The sequence below is a fragment of the Siphateles boraxobius genome, unplaced genomic scaffold, assembly GCF_051911475.1.
Source record: "Siphateles boraxobius isolate OS27281-9 unplaced genomic scaffold, OSU_SipBor_1 22, whole genome shotgun sequence".
Classification (NCBI taxonomy): Eukaryota; Metazoa; Chordata; class Actinopteri; order Cypriniformes; family Leuciscidae; genus Siphateles; species Siphateles boraxobius.
The window spans coordinates 2,022,501-2,046,212 of NW_027508833.1; the positions used below are offsets into that span (position 1 = coordinate 2,022,501).

The 23,712-nt window shown below is 38.3% G+C and overlaps 1 protein-coding gene across 1 annotated transcript in view; it reads left to right on the forward strand.

The window, feature by feature from the left end:
- The first annotated feature begins 12,113 nt into the window (after nt 1–12,113).
- Nucleotides 12,114–23,712, forward strand: part of LOC143746504 (uncharacterized) — a 42,489-nt gene continuing 30,890 nt past the window's right edge. The window contains exons 1-2 of the mRNA XM_077238335.1: nt 12,114–12,247; nt 12,498–12,714. Coding sequence (XP_077094450.1) covers nt 12,646–12,714 — 69 coding nt within the window. The 5' untranslated portion in view covers nt 12,114–12,247; nt 12,498–12,645. The remainder of the gene's footprint in view (nt 12,248–12,497; nt 12,715–23,712) is intronic.

A 23,712-nucleotide genomic window follows, 5' to 3' on the forward strand; every position in this document is an offset into this window, starting at 1 on the left:
TATATACCGGGATAACCTGGCATCTCTCGAGACTCTCCTGCTAGTTCGCTGTTATGATATGCTAAAGCCCGCCGGCGCGTTGACCTGATTGGTTACAAGGTAGTTTGTGACGTCAGAAACACCGTCGATCTCAAACCGTGTTTTTGAGACTGTCTTTAGATCGGCAGTTTTAAAGAGAAAATACTCAGCAATGGTGTTGACTTATGAATTTACATGGTTTGTCTTAAAGCACATTAAAAACACCACATAGACATGTAAACAACATTAAAAGCTTGATTTTCCTTTAAGCTTGATTTAATCCTATAAAGCCTATGTTTTTCAAAAAGTAAATATAAGTGTCATGGCGCTGTAAGGAGATCTTTTGCTGCAGTTTTAATGAATAAAGACAATTCAAACAGGTAAAATTGCATGTGTAATCATCATTGTATTATATGTTTTGCCTCACACATCTGTTATACCAACCCGATCTCAAGGCAATTCATACAAATTTTACGAGGTGGCTAATTTGTACGAATTCATACGAATTTTTTTAAGATGTTGATCAGGAACATGTACTTGGTGAAATCAGGTTCTGCAAGCTCCATATTCTCTTATATCATATGAGCCATAAATGCCTCATAGATCAAATATGACACTCAACAAACAAACATATTCAAACTTTTTGGGGGGTTTTTAATATGTCTCATTAAAAATATATATATATTAAAAGAAAAGAAATAATTTTCTGACTATAATTTTGTATATTATCTATTATATATATGTGTATATATGTATATATATATAAATGTATAATGGGTCAAAGACTCTTGTAGACTGTAGGTGCTCACACACACAGTGTTCTCTCAAATCACATTCTGTCCCTGCAAGATTGACTGAGTGGGCTGTGATGTCATACGGATGTGCATCAGGTTGCCATGGTGACGGCAATTCAGGGAACCAGATGATGTTGTACCCTCTTATTGAGTCTTCCATATGGAACAGGTTTCTTAGAGAATTAGAACAAAAGCATTTCAGGAAATCATTTTTTAGAATACTACTGCAAAGAAAAATATCACTAGATTTTACCGCAGAAAGCACTGCCTTCAGCCCATGATTGGTTAAGCACTGATGATAATGTATTTTCCCAGGTTGCAGGTTAGAAAAAAGAAATTAACTGAAATTCGTTCTTTAGACCCTGGACAGACCTAGATTAAAGATTAAAGTAGAGAATTTGTTTTATAAAGACTTTTTGTTATACTGGTTGAAACTCTCTTCACATCCTGATAGCAATCAATTATAGGAGTGGACTAAATATTAAAAAATGCACATATATCTAATGTGAAAGTCTCAGGACCAAAAAAAGGTTAGAATGCAATGATACAATGTCCCTTCAACATGTATATCTATACCTCCACACACCTGCTTGCAGACATCACACGTCATCAGTGCGTAAGGCTATGCAGAGTTGTAAACAGACGTCAGTCACCGAGAGCCACAAACAAACAGCAGTCACTTTTACAGTTCCTCCTGAACCAAAACAACGAGCTTATGCTGCGTTCTTGCCATGTCATAACCGTCATTATGAGATGGAAACCTGTGACGTTCTACCCGAAGCTGTTCACGTCCTCAGACTCGGATTTATGCGTTTCTATGTCAACACTATCAACGCTAAAATGAATATGCAGCAGTCAGGTGGTACAAGTAAGAGCGCTTTAAATTGTTTACGTTCATTATTAATGTAAAGTTATGTGCTTTGAGACATGAGGTAATTTAATGGTGTAACTCATGTCTCTTTGCAGACTCTGCTTCGAGGGGTCATGTGTTTTTGAGGAGGCGTGGCTTTGGAGACGCTCTGAAGGGAGGGTAGCATCTCATGCTTTCAAAGCTAGCTCGCTATTGCTAGCCTCTCTAAAATTGCCTACTCTACCTTTAATTGTATTAAGTAACAATTAAATTATACTCAATAAGAAATACCCACAAAATAGATGAATAAATGTTCTTTTTGCATTACTCATCTGCATCTTATGCCCACAACTCTCACATTACCGCTCACTAATGCATTAGCACAAGAGTGCCAAACGCCTCACTCACAGTCTGTGGATCTACTTCTCATCAATGGATCCCTCTCCCATCTGTCTTCCACTTTCGGAAGCCTCTCTCCTTTCCGTGACGCAAGCGAGAGTGGGATGGACTGCCTCCTGTTCCCACTGAGGCCGCTGACATCTGCCACGAGGAGAAAGAGGAGGAAGAGAGAAAAGATGAATGAATGAAAGAAACAGGGAGGGCAAAACAAGATCAGGACACTTACTGCTGGAAACTGAGATTCTTCTGGAAAAGCTGCTTGCTTGGTGGAAAACAGCGAATGCTGATAATAAAGTGACTCAATAAACTAAAAGTTGAGTCAGATTCTAATCACTGCATATCCTTTTTAATCTTTACATTATTTTCTAGGTGATGGCAAACTCAGTATTGCCTATATAGTATGTCTACAAGTAAACTAAATGTTTTAAGAAGAACAAAATTGTCATCTAGGACAAAAATAGAACATTTTTAAAAAATAGAAGCCATTTGCTAAATCCTGTTCTGAGGTCAAATTTGACACCTTCTGTCTCCACTCCATCTATCACCTAGCAACGGATACCAAGGTTACGCAGGAAGTAGCACCCCAAACACATGCAAGCGTTCATAAACCCAGCCGTGGATTAGTCACTGGAACACCTCTGATTGTATTGCTTCCGCTCTCCAGGTCTCGTAGGGTCTGACTTTGTGAAGGCATCACTTCCCACAGAGAATGATTTGAAGATGTTCGAATGCAGTGCACTGAAGAGTTCAATACTCTTCATTTCATACTTCATTAAGACTGATGGTACAAAACAATAGAGTGCAACAGTCAGGTTCCAGAAGTAAAAATCCATTCATTTTCTCCCTAGTGAAGTTGCTTTTTAACAATAACTTATAACCCTTTAAAGACAGCCTTACTGTGACGGTTTTTAATGGATAGTATTTGCTTCTATTAAAAGACGTCAGCCCCCATTAATTCAACTGAGTTTATAAATAAATAATTGTTTAACAGCAGAATTTGTGGTGACAACTATACATTACCCATGACGCTGTACATAAAAATTCCACCAATCAGAGAGTCGAAATATGCAAAACACACCAAAAGATCTATTTAGCTCCGCCCACTCCCATGAAGTACTAATCAAGTCGTTCTCCCTACACTCTCAAAATATTTCAATATATCTGCATATTTTGCAATATATATATATATATCTATATATATATATATATATATCTATATATATATATATATATATATATATATATATATATATATATATATATATATATATGCATCATATGTATAGTTTCTATATATAAGATCAACACATTTTAATTTGATTATGTTGTTTGCAATGCTTCATGGGATTGTAGTTATTTCCCTCACTAAAGCCATTAAGTTCACAGTCTTGTAGTTGTTGTACCTTTGTATTTTTGTCTGATTTTCAAATACCTTTTTGCTTCAATTCAAATATTGTAGTGTTGTGATTCTCCTTGTAGCTGCTTGGTTTGGTTCATGGCTTATAACGCTTTAACAAAGACTTTTTTGAAATCCCTATGGGAGAAATTAATGGAAAAAAATACTTCCGGAACTAACGGCGCTGAAAAAATGGACGGCACTGTTGAACTCTATTGCTTCATGTAGGCTACTATGCAATTTTAGGCCTACTATGGATACATGATACTTCCCCACTCACTCCTCCAGGTACCTGTGCAAAAACTTTTTAGTGCGGTGTTGGGGTTCCGGTACATCAGCCATGTCCACGAAACGAATGAATGAAAATTAGCTTATCAATGCATATCTAAATTTGCGCCTTAAAAAAAAGTAACAAAAAAGATGCTGCAGCCAATGAGCAGCCGGCGGGGGTGGCGGCAGGACGACTCAACCTCCACGGACAGTTTTTAATGTTTTATCAGACAATAACTAGGCCTATTCAAGATTTTGCTTTAGTAGGCTATAATGTTCGGGACAATTAGGGCCGGATTCGGGATTCGGGACAACAGCTTAGACCGACCGACGGTCTGTCACCCTGCTATATAATTTTTACCTGATCTCGGATCAATTTTATAAATTTGTAGACATTTCATTTCAATCTGATTTTTGGGTAAACTATTCCTTTTAAGACTGAAAGCAACCACCAGAAACACTATCCCTATCCCTAAACCTAACCATAAGTTATTCCTAAAATCAGAGGGAAATGATAGGTGTAACACTGAAGTACAACCCCAAACCAGAAAAAGTTGGGACATTTTGTAAAATACAATAAAATCAAGAATCTGTTATTTGTTCATTCTTTTTAACCTTTTTTAACTGACAAAAGTACAAAGAAAAGTTTTCCAATGTTTTCACTGACCAACATAATTGTATTTTGTAAATATGAACACATTTTGATTTTGATGGCTGCAACACACCCCAAAAAAGTTGGGACAGAGGCATGTTTACCACTGTGTCACTTCACCTTTCCTTTTAATAACACTTTTTAATCATTCGGGAGTTGAGGATACTAATTGTTGGAGTTTTGCAGGTGGAATATTTGCCCAATCTGGCCTGATACAAGACAGCCGCTCAACAGTCTGTGGTCATCATTGCCTGATTCTCCTTTTCATGATGGGTCATACATTTTCCATAAGAGACAGATCTGGACTGCAGTAAACAGGCAGGCACATCCCTTCTATGGTGCAGAGTGTCTAGAAACCACTCAGTTTTAGCATGTGCAGAATGAGGCCTGGCATTGTCTTGCTTCCCAGGAAAGATGTCATCTTGATGGCAGTTTATGTCTCTGTACAATCCAAATACATGCCTCCATGTCAATGGTACCTTCACAATAATGCAAGTTACCCATACCGTTTGCAATGATGCACCTCAATACCAGCACAGATGTTTGCTTTTGCACCTGTCGCTGGTGAAAGTCTGGTTGGTCCCTTTCGTCTTTTGGACTGAGACCATTTTCTCCAAAAACAAGCTGAAACATGGACTCATCTGACCACCGCACACATTTCCACTTTCTTCTAGACCATCTGAGATGAGCTTAGGCCCAGAGAACTCGCCGGCATCTCCACATAGAACTGATGTGAAGCTTTCTCCTTGCGTAACACAGATTCAAGTGACATTTCTTGATGCAGCGTCAGACTGTGTTCAGTGAAAAAGTTTTTCCAAATTACTCCTGAGCAGATGTGTCTGTATTTAACAGATTAGCATGATGGTATCTTGTGCAATGCCATCTGAGGGCTCAAAGGTCACGCACATTCAACAGAGGTCTACTGCCTTACCCAACACAGACTGAGATTTCTCTGGATTCCCTGAGTCGTGTGACAATATTATGTATGGAAGATGATGAAAGGCATAAATGCTTTGCAATCTTGCATTGAGAAATGTGATTTTTTAATTGTTTGACAATTCTCTCAAGATATTTGGCACAAAGTGATGAGCCATGACCCATCTTTGCTTAAAAAGACTGAGAAGCACTTTTACACCCAAACACGATACCCTCAACTATTACCAATTCACCTGCTCATTGTGGACTGTTTCAAAATAGTTGGATAATCTAATTTAGATAATCTTTTCACTTTTATTTGGTCTCTGTCCCAACTTTTTTGGGGTGTGTTGCAGCCATCAAAATCAAAATTTGTTCATATTTACAAAATACAATTAAGTTGGTCAGTGAAAACATTGGAAAACGTTTCTTTTGTCAGCTAATAAAAGGTTAAAAAGAATGAGCAAATAACAGATTCGTGATTTTATTGCATTTTAGAAAATGTCCCAACTTTTTCTCATTTGGGGTTGTAGAAGCACCTAACCCTGATTGTAAGCCTAAACTGTAAACTTGTCCCTCAAATTTGATTGGTTGATTTAAATGTTGTTCCAAGAACATGTTGTACTTGATGAAATCAGGTTCACCAATCTAGATAAACAATCTATTCTTGAAATTGGTTAAATAACAGAGTGCATTATATTTAGATTTATATATATATAGATTTACAAACCTGTTTTTTTGCTCTAAGATCATTGGAACATGTTGAAATTCACAGTTTGGATCTGAATCATTTTAGCAGAAGGTCAATTTAATGTCATATCTCCATTTTTCCAACAGTTTCCAAAACAGGACTCTATTTTTGTGATATGCACCAAACTTGCACGTCATTTTTTAACCACTAAAGCTGACATTGCTTTATTTTTTATCCTTCGAACAAGCAGATATGCTGATATGCACACCCACACGTTCTCCAAGATGATATGGTCATTTCCTCTCACGAGCAATGTCACAAAAGTCATGGAACTACTTATATCACAACTGCATGTGGAGGTCATGATTTGTGCTATAAATAAGAATGACATTTGACTTTGGTGTTAAAATGGAAAAAGTGACCCAATGTTTTGCAGTGTTTGAATCACATGCCATTAGGTCCAAATGACAGCGTTGTTCTTCATTCGATTTTTATTTTATTTTATTCACACATCATCAAGAACAATGGCCCACAATATCTTTTTTAAAGTGACTCATCTCTGCTTTAAATTCACACATTCGCTTGTTTTATTTAGAAAAGAAACACAGATTGAAGGTCTTGTCTGATACCTTTGTTCTCTACAGATCTCTCCAGGACCAGCATTCAGTGCTAGTTTTATGTAACTCTGTTCTTTTTTAGAGTGCTTGGGGAAGAAAATAGCCATCTGGCGTTCTAAAAGCGGACTCTGGGACGCACGGCGCCCACGCTTTCCGCCAGTGGGTCAGTGGGTGAGAGTCTTCGGGGAGGAACTGGTTGAACTGGTCCAGAGAGCGGTGGGTGGTGTGGGCTGAGCGCACCTGGAAAGTCAGAGTCGTTCAGGACAAGTAGGCTGAGAGCGTTTGTGTTCTGCAACACGGGTGTGAAGGTCACAACGCTCCACATGTCATCAGTTTGTTTTTAGTTCTGTTTGGCACAAAGGGAGCCCGAAGAAAAAAAGCACTGACGTGGATGCAACAGATTTGTTTGATGTTGTTGCCATTTATTGGGTATGCATGATGACTAATAAGCAGGCTAAAAGTGAAATGTTCTTGTCACATGTTGGATTTATTTATTTTTTCTCCTTCAATCTACAATCACATACTGTATGTGTGTACATTTCTTAATTCATGTTCATTTATAACTCAAATGTACTTGAAATGTTAGTATGTGTAGTACAGATTAACATTGACATTCTGTATTATTCATTATACCTAAAACATTAACTTACTTAAACTGAACCCTTTGTTGCCATATATGCACACTTAATATTCAGCAATATTATTGATTTGACTGCACTGACTATTTGGATAAGAACTGAACTAAGCTGGATGAGGACATCACTGTTTTCTGCAGAACTGCTTTATAACTCAATTGAACTAATTTCATAACTGATGAACTTTACACATTGAACTGAACTGAATCAACACTGAACTGACTTCAGCTGTATAATGACATAATTGTAATTTTAGAGCAATTTGATTTATGTTTGCATTATTGATCATTATTTCCGTGCTGATCTCTCTCTCTCTCTCTCTCTCTCTCTCTCTCTCTCTCTCTCTCTCTCTCTCTCTCTCTCTCTCTCTCTCTCTCTCTCTCACACACACACACACATACACACACACAATGTCTACTGTCTCTCATATACATACCTATAAAGAAAATCCACACATAAGGCTTGTTGTTATTTTCAATGTTTTATGGGGACTTTTCATAGATGCAATGATTTTTATACTGTACAAATGTGTATTCTCTCCCCCTACACAAAACCTACCCACAATCACAGAAACCTTTCTGCATTTTTACATTTTCAAAAAACATTAGACTAGACTACTTGCATGATTTATAAGCTGACAAAATGGGGCCACAATGTCAACATTTACACATTTTACTGTATTTGTGGGGACATTTTGTTCCTCACCATGTAGGTTAAACGCGCGCACACACACACACACACACACACACACACACACACACACACACACACACACACACACACACACACACACACACACACACACACACGCACACACACACACACACACACACACTGGTTTACTATCTTTGTGGGGACTCTCCATAGACTTTATGGTTTTTATACTGTACAAACTTATTATTCTATCCCCTTACACTAACCCCTAAACCTACCCATCTCACACAACTCTCTGCATTTTTACATTTCCAAACAAAACTAATTCTGTATGATTTATAAGCTTGTTTGCCCATGGGGACCTCTATTTAGGTCCCCACTGTGACACAAGTCCCCATGAGTCTGTGTGCATTCAGGTTGAAGTCCCCACCGGGATAGAAAAACATGAACACACACACACACACACACACACACACACACACACACACACACACACACACACACACACACACACACACACACACACACACACACACACTTCCTGTTATTCTAGCTTGAGCTCTTCATCACTGGTCGGTCATACATCGCCTCCTATTGACCAACTGCGGAATTCAGATCATCTTAACTAAATTATTTCTTTAATGATATTTTAATCACATTGAAAGTGTGTTTACATTTGTTTACGGTTGGAGAAATTTTAACAGCATGTTACTGTAAATAGAAAGAGTGCAGTTCGAGCCAGGTGTCCTGTTCTCACTGTCAAATCTTCCATCATTCTCCTGTGGAAATGTTTCCAATATTAGTAGCCTATGGGACAAATTCCAATTTCCAAATTCGAAGTCTGAACAAGTCAAATGCATAACATGGCATGGCTATTCTAACTCAAAACATGCATTTCAATACACATCTGCTGTCAAACAGAGATCACTGGCCGCAATCAGCTTCATCTGTTCTCTATTAAGCCTAGGATTCATGAACAGTCTTATTGACTTACATGACAAAAAGCCACGGGCAACACATTCATTTTTAAAAAGACAGTGTCCTCTAGTGGTCATTTTGCGTTCCTACATTCCTTCTTCTCCATGTATGGTGCATTTCTCAGATCAGAAATGAAATTCTCAAAACTACTTGTTCAACCGCCACATCATAGCTTAGCACATCATAGCTTAGTCTACAACCGTCTGCGGTTTCCAACATTATCAGTTGCAAAATGCCATGTTGCTCAAAATGTATTAAATAGTTCTTTGTGCAATAGTCTTACCCCTCAAAACATCTAGTCATTAGTTCATCGTATGTCATTAAATGCAAAATGGTTGATCTAGTTGTCATAAACTGTCAAGCATATTTTCAACACATTTCTATTAGACTTTTTGTAAATGTGGCATGAACTGATGAATTGTGCAGGTGAATCTTGATTTCACTAATGCAGAGAATGTAGATCAAACAATGAGAAACCAGTTCTCTGAAATAGCTCAGTTGCAACTCATGAACCTTCAATTGTCAAGCATATAGCGCTGCATGCAAAGCACAGTTCTGCCTACGGGTCTTCCCTTTGCCTTTCTAATGCTGTATTGTCGCCTTTGTGTCCTTATTTCTTTTCCTTTTCTATATCACAATAATATTGTACGTTTTTTTTTTTTTTTGTCAGACCACTAGTAAAAGTGTAACTGAATCCTATCCAGTCTCTTTGACTAAGCATTGACTAAGCAACATGACTACGCATTTTGACTATCTTGTTTGTGAACAATGACACAAGGAATTTTCATTCTGATGGCACTGATATGTTCATTGACATAAATACTTTTGAGAGATGAAATAAAGATTTACAGTTACAGGCTTTTGCAGGTAATCCAATATGTGGTGCTGTTTGTACAAATTGTTTTGAGAATGCACATACTTTGCAAATATTAAGGATGATTTGAGAAATGCGCCAAAGCGAGTTCGAAAAACTGTAGGAAGTGCAGGTCTGCTGTAATGAGATGTTATGCTATATCTTCATGAAAACCACATGGCGAGATATCACATTGTGTTAAAATAGTGTTAAGACATTATGTTTTTAATAGTATTTTTTATTGCCTCTTATGTATTTTCCCCCATTGGTTCGGTATTTATTTATTTATTTAGCCATGTGATGTTATAAGGCTTCAATTCTCATTATGTGTCCACATAGAGAAGAGGGAAATAGGGACACATGTAAAAGAAAAATGCAAGAAATAGGCTATAACAAGCAGTCATTTACATTTACTACTGTTTAATTATTTATTTTAGTTACAAAGCTTTTTGGGGAAATAAATAAATAAAAATAATAATAATTTAAAAAAACACAGTTTTGTGTGATGGGTAGGGTTAGGGGTTATAGTGTAGCGGACAGAATATACAGTTTGTAGATTCAAACCATTACGTCTATGGGTCCCGATACAACATGGAGACCCAACGTGTGTGTGTGTGTGTGTGTGTGTGTGTGTGTGTGTGTATAGAACCCCAAATCAGAAAAAGTTGGGACATTTTGTAAAATGCATTAAAATCAAGAATTTGTGATTTGTTAATTCTATTTAAACTTTTTTTTAACTGACAAAAGTACAAAGAAACGTTTTCCAATGTTTTCACTGACCAACTTAATTGTATTTTGTAAATATGAACAAATTTTGATTTTGATGGCTGCAACACACCCCAAAAAAGTTGGGACAGAGACCAAATAAAAGTGAAAAGATTATCTAAATTAGATTATCCAACTATTATGAAACAGTCCACAATGAGCAGGTGAATTGGTAATAGTTGAGGGTATCGTGTTTGGGTGTAAAAGTGCTTCTCAGTCTTTTTAAGCAAAGATGGGTCATGGCTCATCACTTTGTTCCAAATATCTTGAGAGAATTGTCAAACAATTAAAAAATCACATTTCTCAATGCAAGATTGCAAAGCATTTATGCCTTTCATCATCTTCCATAATATTGTCACAAGATTCAGGGAATCCAGAGAAATCTCAGTCTGTGTAGGGCAAGGCAGTAGACCTCTGTTGAATGTGCGTGACCTTTGACCCATCAGATGGCATTGCACAAGATACCATCATGTTAATCCGTTAAATACAGACACATGTGATCAGGAGTAATTTGGAAAAACTTTTTCACTGAACACAGTCTGACGCTGCATTAAGAAATGACACTTGAATCTCTGTTACGCAAGGAGAAAGCTTTACATCAGTTCTATGTGGAGATGCCGGCGAGTTCTCTGGGCCTGAGCTCATCTCAGATGGTCTAGAAGAAAGTGGAAATGTGTGCTGTGGTCAGATGAGTCCATGTTTCAGCTTGTTTTTGGAGAAAATGGACATCGAGTTCTCAGTCCCAAAGACGAAAGGGACCAACCAGACTTTCACCAGCGACAGGTGCAAAAGCAAACATCTGTGCTGGTATTGAGGTGCATCATTGCAAACGGTATGGGTAACTTGCATTATTGTGAAGGTACCATTGACATGGAGGCATGTATTTGGATTGTACAGAGACATAAACTGCCATCAAGATGACATCTTTCCTGGGAAGAAAGACAATGCCAGGCCTCATTCTGCACATGCTAAAACTGAGTGGTTTCTAGACACTCTGCACCATAGAAGGGATGTGCCTGCCTGTTTACTGCAGTCCAGATCTGTCTCTTATGGAAAATGTATGACCCATCATGAAAAGGAGAATCAGGCAATGATGACCACAGACTGTTGAGCGGCTGTCTCGTATCAGGCCAGATTGGGCAAATATTCCACTAGCAAAACTCCAACAATTAGTATCCTCAACTCCCGAATGATTAAAAAGTGTTATTAAAAGGAAAGGTGAAGTGACACAGTGGTAAACATGCCTCTGTCCCAACTTTTTTGGGGTGTGTTGCAGCCATCAAAATCAAAATGTGTTCATATTTACAAAATACAATTATGTTGGTCAGTGAAAACATTGGAAAACTTTACTTTGTACTTTTGTCAGTTAAAAAAAGTTTAAATAGAATTGACAAATCACAGATTCTTGATTTTAATGCATTTTAAAAAATGTCCCAACTTTTTCTGATTTGGGGTTGTAGATAGATAGATAGATAGATCTCACTTGACCCAGACCCTGAAAGCTCTTCCTATCCCTTTAAGATGTAACTGTCTCGCCTCCTTTTAGAACGCAATGACATCATCGGTTTAAGCAACCAATGAGAGAGCGCGACGAGCATGAGATAGCGCGAGTTGCATGTGTAGTGCGCATACGTGTGTGTGTGTGTGTGTGTGTGTATGTGTGAGTGAGTGCGTGTATGAATGCGATTGAGATTCTACAGAGAGTTTTTTTGGTTGTAAATTACCCACACATTAGCTTCATCGTCCATCTGCCGTTTGGAGTAAGAATAACATTGTTTTTACCCATCTGGATTTTAAAAACGTTTTTGATGACGAGTGTCACTGTCGCTGATCAATTCAACACCATACAGGACTTAAATAGTTCGATTTAAAGAATTTACCTTCATCAGAATGATGGATGTTTAGATCAAGTTATGAGACTTAATTTTAAAACCAGACCGGGTCCCTCCTGCACGGAGATCTGTTGTTCTGCCTTTGGGAACTCATGATCGTTGTTTATTTGTGTTTCAGCATGACTTTGTTTGCATGGAGCTGAACATCTCTGAATACACGCATTGACTGTTCTTAGAAAGAGCTGATCGAACCAATTATGAATCCGATAGGAATCTGTAATTTGAAGGAGTGATCTTAAAGCTGAGAACAATCAAAGAAGGGCAGAATGCTGAAGACCCTCACTAAAAAACTCAGAAAACACTCTCTAAATGAGATCCATCCGTTTCAACTAAAGGTAAGTCAGTCAGTAAATAACTATATTAAATACAGATATGTATGTAGGTTGTCTGTAACCAATAATACAAAGTACCCTTTTAGACCAAGATGCACGAAGCTATGTTAGTCTACATTATTATGCCAACATAGTAGGTTTCAAATAACTGAGCACACTTTACAATGCAGTGTTACTGTACATAAATAAGTTCTGAATAATAAACACTGTAATGCAACGTGTTACAGTAAAGCACTTTGTCTTATTACTGCTGCTTTATTCCACTTAAATACGGAAGCTTCCTATTGATCATGTTCATGTCCCAGTGTACTACAAAATGTTTAAGTTCAATGTGGATTTTGTTACTAAGACTAGTTTTAAAATTTACCCACTCTTTCAGGCTCCTGAGCATATTTACTCAAGCGAACACACACACACACACACACACACACACACACACACACACACACACACACACACACACACACACACACACACACACACACACACACACTTGAAACGGAAACTTCAAAAACAAAATGAAAAGATGCTCTCAGAGCAGTGTTCCCCCTAGGTTTACAGCTTTTTTTTGGGGGGGGGGGGGGGGGGGGGGGGGGAAATTGACAGACACAAACACTTAAAGGATTCATGGTGTTCATTTGTTTCTTTTAACGGCTGCAATGAATAACTGCATTTTATAAATTATTTAAAAGTATAATAAAAAAAAAAAATAATTATATATACAAAAAAATTTCATTATTAAAGCATTAACACACAAACCACTGTTTGGGTTATAACATAAAAGCAAGCAGATACTGTGCATGGTTTGCCATGACTGCGCGCAAAGTGCGCTCCCTTAATAATTCCTAAAAAGAAAACATGTTTGCTGACATCAGCTCATTGCGATCTCACACATCTCTGTTATAATCAATAAAGCTGACTGCACAATGAATCTTTCATAGTATATACAATTTGTTTTGTTATAATTAGAGGATTTGCCAGCATACAGAATTCAGCACTGAACAAAAAGTCCGTGTTGAGCGGTGAGGGGAGTCTATCTTAAATGCTTGTGATTGGCCATTGCGTTCAAGAAATCAACACATATGTCTGTGATTGGCTACATCGCTCAACGCTGCAAACATGTTCTAAAAAGAAACTCTGGCCTGCAAATCGTTTCTATTTTGTTTTAGTTTTTCTTGTTGCTTTTCTGCAACAGATTAATAAAAATGTATTAGTTTTATATGTTTTATTCAAAGATATTTCTAGTTTGCGGGAGTCCCGCGAATCTTTTTATTCTCCCGCAACGCGCACACACAGAGTGAGTGCATTACCGCCCGCGCAAGTGTTTGTTTGTGTGCGAGTGTGCGCACTCATTGGGATAATTGTAAACGCGCAAACACAGACAGAAAAGACATGCCATCGTGGAAAGAAGATAAATAAAATATTACTTAAGGGCTATTTAGTTTGTTTAATAAAACAACAAATTGTAATCTGGCACTATAAAGAAAATCAAATCAAATTTAATTGACCTTCAAGGGGGGCGGGGGGAGCCGTTAGGAGGGCGGGGGGCCTCCCTTATATAATGGTAGGGGAAACACTGTGCAGAGGCTATAGAAAACCCATTATTCAAAGAAATAAGCCGAAGAACCAGGTAAAGTTATGAGTTAAAGGTTTTAGCAGAAGAAATCATGATGGCATCTGGCTTGCACCATCTTGAAGAACATTCTTATAGTAATGCAACACCTTTGTGGAATCCATAAATGCTTGACATACTGAACCCAATGCTGGCTCTCTGCTGATGCTGCATTGTTATAAAGTTATAAATTGTTCATAAATGCACCACACCTACTTTTCTCAAAGGCATTGGCATGAATGCTTCTTGTTTGAGCGCATGATTTGATGTTCGACAAAGATGTAGCCTGAACTGTATGAGTCCATTCCTCATGGCAGTTTTCACATTTTCATTATTAGACTTTTTGGCCTGATTTTGACCTGGTATTAAGATGCGTTTTGGTCGATCGGATCACAAGTAGACGAGGGAGACACATTCCGGTTTACAGCTGGTGTTTTAATCCGTCTCTTTTGTCCACTTTCAAACACTTCTGTCCTGATTTTTTTGAGGGAAGGGTCTATGGGCAGTTAAATGTATGGGGTTTTTCAAATCTTTAATATAATGGATGAAATAAACACAGAGAGCAGCAGCTTTTGTTTCTGCTCTGATAGTCACAAGACCACTGCGAACGCTGTGAATGCGTGTTATTAATCAGGAATGGTGAGGGAACATCGAGCTTGACACGTTTTTCGTCTTAAAAACCATAATGTTCATGCATTAGGTCAGTAGGCGGAGAGTAGACGGTCTTTTGTAGCTGTTTGAATATTCGACCACATGAGCGTTTACACTATGAAAGCAATCCGTTCTAAAGCGTTTTTGACTACCCCTGGAAGTGATCGAAAGTTGACAAGCTCAAAAATTTTTAGGCTCCGTTTACACCTGTATTTGGCTTTGTCAACTTGTGATCTGATTGACTATAACAAATCTTAATACCAGATGTAAACAGGGCCATAGTTGATTGATCTGACCAACTACTTGTTCCAGTCTCATTATTTGTCATGAGAGGTGTTCCCTTCAGCCACATGTTTGAGCTCCTAGTTGTTATCTCCTCAAAGGAGACACTGTCTGTGGCAATAGCAGAATGGAAAGTTACTTTAAAACTAATGAGTAATGAATGAATGAAATTGGAGAGGCCACTATGACCAGCTTGTCTTGGTTATGAGGAAGAAAGAAAATGATGGAGGAAATATATGTAGGGTATAAAGTAGAACACACAGCCTAGAATACACTGTATGTCGTAACCTGTCTGATTTCATTTCTGAGTAAACGTTTTTTTGCGCAAACTATCCCTTTTTAATACATGATTCTGATCTTATTGTGCAAGATTCATTATCAAGATTCCAAAGAAAAAGTAACTTGCTGTGCCCCTGAAAGGATTCTCTTTTTGGCTGTCAACTAGGGCACGTGGTTTTTTTCTCTTTGTTTTAAGCTGCTAACCAGTTGCCATAACTGTTTAGGCATAGTTGTAGTTTACTGTAGTAGGTAATGCAGCCTTGCCAATAGCTGACATGCTCATTTAATGCTTATTAATATTAATGTAATAAGGCAATAATAAGGACAGATTAGAAAAAGAAGAGTTACCATTGGGATAGGATGACCATGGTGAACTTGACTTCAACTTTCACATCCCAGTCAAAAACCTCCTTAAAAGCGTGTGTCAGTGTTTTAGAAGAGGACTAATTAGCTACGTCCACATTAGTCCGGATATATCTGAAACTGACGTTTTCGTTTCGAAACATGGTCTTTGTACACACCAGCATTTTCTAGCCTTTCCAGAAGTTGCTTGTCCACATTAGGGACTTTCACACCAGGTAGTTGCAGGAACTCAGTTATTGGAACTAGTCACCAGGGCGGTCCCCCGAGAACTAAATGATCCCCCGGGGCTGTATTACTGGTTGCATTCATACCATTATTAGGAACTCTGAAGTGACGTAAGCCGTCCGACAGCCGCATTCAACAATGTCAACAACTCAGTACTGTGGAAGTTGAGAAGCGCTTGGACTTCTGAGTCAGTCCATATCGCTGTTTCCCATGTTCGTGGAGTTAGTTCATGTAAACTGTGTGTTAATAACTGAGTGTCTGTGTGTCATATGGCCGGCGTTCAGCCAATCAATGTACACTTGCATCACTGGTAGCTCCTGTTGTGTTGGGTTAGACTACTCTGAAGTAGGAGCTTATTTTGTCCCCTCAAAAAATGTTCCTGTAACTAAAATCGTTTAAAGTTCCTGAGGTGTGAACACGCCAAAAAGCAGGAACTTCTGCCAATAGTTATAGGAACTATGAAAACGTTCCTCTAATGCGAAAGTCACCATACTGTTCATGTTTAAAACAGAATAAAAGCTCACTGAGATAATATTGAGAGATCAGACATAATAAATTACTCACACCATGCTTCTGGCACGATACATTTATTAGCAAAATATTCCACCACTGTCCAGGTCACACTCAAAATCACCATCAGGGTCTAAAATGCAATTGTCCATATTTTATGACTGTTATATGAAGATTGTACCAAGGAAATTGTATCTTTAATAAGTCTATGAACGTGAATAGCAGACACAACAATTCCAGTACAGATATATATAGGTACAATATATAACACACGACTAAACATGCATCATCGTTTTCAAGTACCTCAATTCCCACAGCGTTTTCAAATTTATCCACTTGGGAGAGCATCTTCAAAAAACATTTTCAATGGACAAAAAAAAAGGCATCTCAGTGTTGACAGACGGCCACAACTTAGATTAAAAGATGCAAATTAATATGTATGTAGTCTTAATTGACATCATTCTGGTATTTAATTGCCATCTTTTATGATCCAATCCATTCCTAATGGATAAAACAAAGTCTCCAACAAGAGTTGTGCCCGAAGCCTAATAGGAAATTACACATTCTACAGTCCTCTAAAAGGGACATAGTGAATGAGATGTACATGAGATGGGAGGAAAAAAATATATTTCAATGCTTCTGTGTTCTCTGGAAATTATATAGTTGGGTAATTCTATTGTATATAATTTGAGGGCATCAGGGAGCAGCTGTTAATATGCGTGGTATTAAAATTGCTTTTGAATCGAATTCGTGAACATTGTGTTAAGGGAGCGGTGGTATACTGGGTACTGACTGCACATTATAGATAAGATATTTGTCAATGACAGTCAGGATCTGTTGCGCTCCAAATCCTCCGCCATCGTCCTGTCAGTTATCGCTCCTTTCTCTCGTCACGTGAGAAGTGATATCTGATGTAATCGAAAAGCAAGCCTAACCATGTCCCTTTTTGGGCACCGTAGAATGCGTTATTAATTTTCCGTAATACCTTTCCAAATGAGATATTCAGCTTCGGGCACATCCCTACTCCCAACATCCTTTCTCAACGGATATCTTGTTTTACTCTTAAAATTATGAAAGTAATATGGCTTGTTACTTCTGTTTCATGTTCATTTTAAGTTTAGCATTTTTACTTACTAAACTGGGATTCGTAGCTTGACAACGGTATAGTAAAGCTACATTTTGATCGCCTTACCTCTCTGAGATCTACGTCGAGACCAAGGGTTGAAATAAATGACTTGACTACAAAATTACAAATCAACACCAAAAAAATTTTTTTTACAAGATCTAGAGATGTTAAAAGTACGGTAGTCATGTCGGTAACTACTCATTGCCAAAGACTGTTATTCCTGTACCAGCGGACACATGTCCTGATCTCAGCTTGACCCTATGGCTTACACTAATAAATACACTTACAGTGGTTGGAGTGCGGCCTTCTGCCAGAAACATCTTTGAGTCTGCTGGGTTCCTGACAGAAGCTGTGTGTGTATAAAGGCCTCATTTTGCTTCTGCGTCAACTCCACGGCGTAGCTACGCAGTCACTCCTACGGAGTCGTGGCCGTTTTATGGTTCTGCGTCAGGTTGAGTTGCATCGCGGTGCATCTGACCAATCACAGCCCTTGTGGTCTGCGTCGACTCGACGCGTAGTTACAATTTTTTGGAGGTGTACGTCGAGCTACGGCGGAGGGGTTCGCTGCGACGCAGAGGGGTCTGCGGGGGTACGCCGTCGATTCGACGCAGAAGCATAAAACACGCTTAAGTGTCCGTGTGTGTCGTGTTTGAGTAGATTTAGTTGACCACTGGGAAGCTTTGGAAAAACTTCCCTGTGGGAGTTTTTCTGCAGACACAAGCCAGAAGAAAAATGACACATGATGCCCTTTCACACAATGAGCATTCAGATTTTAATCAGATTCAGGGCTTAAATGCACCTCTTTATCAGTATCATGCACAGCTTCGACCTCCACATGAAAAGCATTGCAGATAGAGCCACAAAAGGAGGCTTTTACTATGCATTCATTTGCATAGGACATTCAATGTAACTATCCACTAAATGCAACTTTTGACCCGCGCACAACTTGCTCTCCACTCCATAGAGCGATAGATTTAGCGCATTGGGGAATTTTTACACAAGTCACGTGGAAGGGCCTTATTAGATGAAGAATACAGAAATACTAGTATTTAAATGTAAGAGTTTGTACATCAATGAACCTGCCAACCCTGAAGATAGTCATCCAGAAGTCTCCTTCATGCATGAACACACACACACACACACACACGGTATGTTTGTTTGAGTCTTGAAACACTGTTTATTGTGTGTCTCTGCTGTGTTTGAGTTTAATAGTGTGTCGTTGCCTTTTACTTGATCCCATTTTTGATGGGTTTGTTCTTGTGCGCTGGTGTAGAAATTTAAAAACGCAGCTGCGAGTGTGTGGCTGTTTTTCTTCTTTGTGTGATCTTAAATTGACCGCAGAGGACTTAGCCTAAACACTCCCATGGTTAGCAGACTGCTCCATGTTACAAACCTGCCTTTGCTAGTCAGGTTCATTTACAACTTGGTTTTATGTTTACACGCTAGTGTCAGTTGTGCAGGTTTAATGTAAAATGTCACGAAACTTATGTAAGGGCAGTTGGCTGGATTCACACACTCACCTACTGCCAAACCATGAAGAGTTTGTGAAATGTTTGTGTTTCTATAAGCCAGAAGGGAAAATTCTAGCCCAATGTCATTTGCTGTTGGCCAAGCACTTAATCTAGCAGGTGCAGCCAGTCTACAGAAAGTTGGATACTCGTAATGGTTTTAGTCAGCATGAGAGAAAAAAAAAAGTATTTGGCAATATCAAGAATAAGCCAAGAGGTTAGCTAAAGACAGATATACAAATGTACTTTGGCTTTTTGGGCTGCTGTAGATTTTATAGGTCTTTGACATAATTGGCAGCTCACTGTAGGTCTGCTATTAGCCTAAGCACGCGTGTCATTGTAATTAGAAAAGCATTATCAGATGTATTTGTCAAGTGATTAGTATAATCGTCTCATTGTTTCATTCTGTTATTTTTCTAATTGCAACAGCTTCTTTTTTAACACTGATAGATCTGTTATTTTGTAAATGTGAAACACGCAGGGTTGTGGCTGGTAGTGATTAGGCACTTTCTGCTGGACATTGTTAGCAAGTTGGTCTATATTCAGCTGTGTTTGGTCATAAATATCATCAGTGAATGCTGAGACCTGTGAAAGTGTTAGAGTGGAAAGAGCACAAAGCACATTAAAAGCTGCTGTTTGAGAAGCGTTATGTTTGAGAATCTAACCAGAAAATATCTTTTAAAGATGAATAAAAAAAATTGTGTCATTTACTCTCTCTCATGCTGTTAAAAAAGATGTTCTTCTATTGAATATAGAAGATTTTTTTGAGAAATGTCACAGTGTTTTTTTTGTCCATACTTTGGAAGTCAGTGGTACCCAGAGTTCTTCAAAATATCTACTAAAGTTATAGGTTTGGAATTACATGAGGTTGGGTAAATGATTGATTTTAATTTTTAGGTGGACTATCTCTTTAATAGCTTGTGAATCAATTGAGGACGAGCAGGAATGTTTCATATGGCAGTCCCTCCAGAAAAACGCGATTATGCGATCGCATAATTCAATGTATAATTAGCCAAAGTCTGCATATTTATGCGGAGGCCGCATTTTTTTCAAATACGACCGTACTTTCGCCGCATAAATTGCCGATTTCCGCGCAAAATATGGGGGCCTTGCATGATTTCATAATCCCCTCATTTTCGTTGCCAAAAAGTCACATATGTCTTAGCAGAAAGTTGAAAAATGTTGCATTTACTTCACACAAGAGCAACCATTTCCCCCTGTTGCCATGGGAACGTAATGAAGTGACGTAATTACGCCACGTGAACATCATCGAAAAGCTGTAAAACAGGAAGCACACATTTTAATTTTTTATATTTTAATTATTCATTTTTACAGAAGTTGTAGCATATCCGTTTTGTAAAGCTACAGAACTTGTTTGACTCATCAAAGTCAGTTTGAGCCGTGTGTTTATTAAGCTCTGAAATAAAACAAGATGAGAACTTAAATATTCCCGGCACTTTCTGTGATGTAGTATGCTTGCTTATCATAGGAAGTAATAAGAAATGACTCTTTACAATAAGGTAGTAGCCTAGTGAGAACCAGGTGTTGGGGGAATCCCTTTTTTTTCTCTTTTTCATCAAACCGCAGTTTTTGCAAGTTCCCGCAATTTCATCGCATAAAATTGCATAAATGTCCCGCATATTCCATCGCATTTTTTAAAGAAAACGTGCCGCATAATCAAGGATTTTTGCCTGCAACAATCACAAAAAAACTCCCCTTTATTCTGGAAGGACTGTATATGGCATTGAACACGATGGAGGCATTTTTCTGCTCTCAAAAACATTTACTCTAAAATATTGTATGAAGTAAAGTTTTGAAACTGTTTTTATTTTAAAAACAAATGTAATCTGGTCTCTGGTGTAGTATGTGGAATCATAGAAGTACATTTTTAGTGTGATTTATATAAAGTATGTGATTTGGGATATTTCCATCTGAAATGTTATAATTGATTCACGAGACTGTTGTGTTTGCATGCATTTAAGAGTTTAATTGTAAAAGGTATGAAAGGAGCAGGGCAGCATGTTACAGTGGCCACACTTAATCCTTTGCTATCTGTGTAACACACATGATCTGCACACACGCAGACAGACACCGAGACTGGCCATGATTACAGGACCAACCACCACCCTAAACTGTTGAGCAGATGGCTTAGCTAGAACTCACGGCTGTGACACACGTGTTGACGCCCAGCATGCAACTCTCACCTACCGCCCACTACACAGCATACTGACATCACAGACACCATTCAACTCCGAGAGGGATTCTCTCTGAGAGAATGTGGTTTAGGACTTTTTTATTCCATTGATTAGGCCATCAACATTACGAGATTTTCATGGTTTTTAATCTTTTACTGCATAATGAGAGATCAGGGCCATGTCCCAAATGACGCACTTGATAGAACACTTTTACATCTCTCTATGGTTTCTAGTTTGTCAAGTCAAATTTTATATCTATAGCACATTTAAAAACAACAGAGTTGCGTCAAAGTGCTGTTCATAACTACAATATTCAATTAAAAGGCATCGAAGTAAACATGGCAGAAGACAGTTATAGACATATTAGACTCGACACAATCCATTTAATAGATTCATATAAAATCAATCAAAGAAACTTAATTAAAAGCCAGAGAGAATAAATAAGTTTAAAGAGCTGATTTAAAGCTAGATAATGCCGGAGCAGACCTCACAGCGAGGGGCAGACTGTTCCAGAGTTTAGGTGCCGCGGAAGAGAAGGCCCGACCACCCTTGGTTTTACAGCCAAAGCGTGGGGCAGTTAAAAGAAGCTGATTACAAGACCTAAGAGTTCTTTGGGGAGTGTACAGAGTAAGGGTGTCACGATTTCGATTTTAAATCGAAATCGATCGAAATTAATTCACAAACTCAAAAATCGAAATAAAAAATGGAATCGTCAATACTGCCACGCCCCCATGTCGCGCCCGTGATGGAAAGTTCGGATCGTTTTACTGACTCTATTGTTCAATCTCGTTCATCAAAATTAACTAATCTTTTTTCTAGTCATTTCAGGGGCTTTAAATGTTTTACTTTTAACAGGCAAATTCCCCGAACACATCCAACGAAATCTTGATCATATTCTGAATTAAGAAATCATTATAATGCAGTCAAAAGTAATTTATAGGGAACATTAATACTTGACCTTCCGAGTCTTTTGTTCATTTGTCGCGTGACAGAGGCAATGAACGGATCGTTCATGAACGACTCATCACGGCGTGGGAAAAAAACACACGTGTTGAAAGGCTGTGAGTCCTCTAACTTGGATTCTATGCCCGAGCCCGAACTTGGCCGATATTTCCCGTCATTATCCTCGGGCCGGGCTCTTGATCTATAGACGTGCACTCCCAACGCAATAGAGTGCGGCGCGGGACTAGATTTGATGGCCGAGTGCGAGCGCGGTGTGTGCGGGAGAATAAAAAGATTCGCGGGACTCCCTATTATATAATCCCTATTAGACTCCTCTAATTATAACAAACAAAGTGTAGGCTATATATTATGAAAGATTTATTGTGCAGTCAGCTTCACTGATAATAACAGAGATGTGTGAGATTGCGATGAACTGATGTCAGCTTTTTAGGAGCAACAGCAACCTGTGCTTAAAAAAATAATAATCGAGAATCGAATCTAACCGTGACCTTAGAATCGAAAATGTAATCGAATCGAGGATTTGGAGAATCGTGACACCCCTAGTAAAGAGTCAGAAGGTCACATACCGGTATGTATTTTGGTGCAGCACCGGATAGCGCCTTGTACACAAAAACTGCAATTTTAAAATCGATTCTGAACTTAACCGGAAGCCAGTGTAAAATTTCTAGGATAGGAGAAATGTGATCTCTCTTTTTTTGTACCAGTCAGAAGTCTCGCTGCAGCATTTTTAACAACTTGGAGGCGAGAGATTGTAGTTTGAGGCAGACCAAAGTACAGGAAGTTACAGTAGTGATGTAACAAAGGTTTGTCTAATGTCAATTTGTCTTATTCAGAAGGGGACCAACCTTGATGCCCCAGTGCATTGTTTTGTGCCTCAAAGTGATTACTTAAAGTACTTAAAAGATTTTAAAATGATTTACTCAGCCTCACGTTGTTCCAAACCTGTATGCGTTTCTTTCTTCTGCTGAACACAAAATAAGATATTTTGAAGAATATGGGTAACCAACAGTTGATGGACCCCTTTAACTTCCATAGCATGGGAAAAATATATATACTATGGGTCAATGGAGCCCATCAAATGTTTGGTTACTGACATTCCACAAAACGTTTACTTTTGATGACTTCTTATCTTTTTATCAACTTTTTTATAACAGAATTGTTTCTACTTCAGCTTGAATGAAAATAAACTGTAATGACAGATTTATTAAAACATTTGTTAAATAATGAAGACATCCCTAACAGGTTGAGTAAAAATATAATGATACAGTGTAATACAGTGTATATATT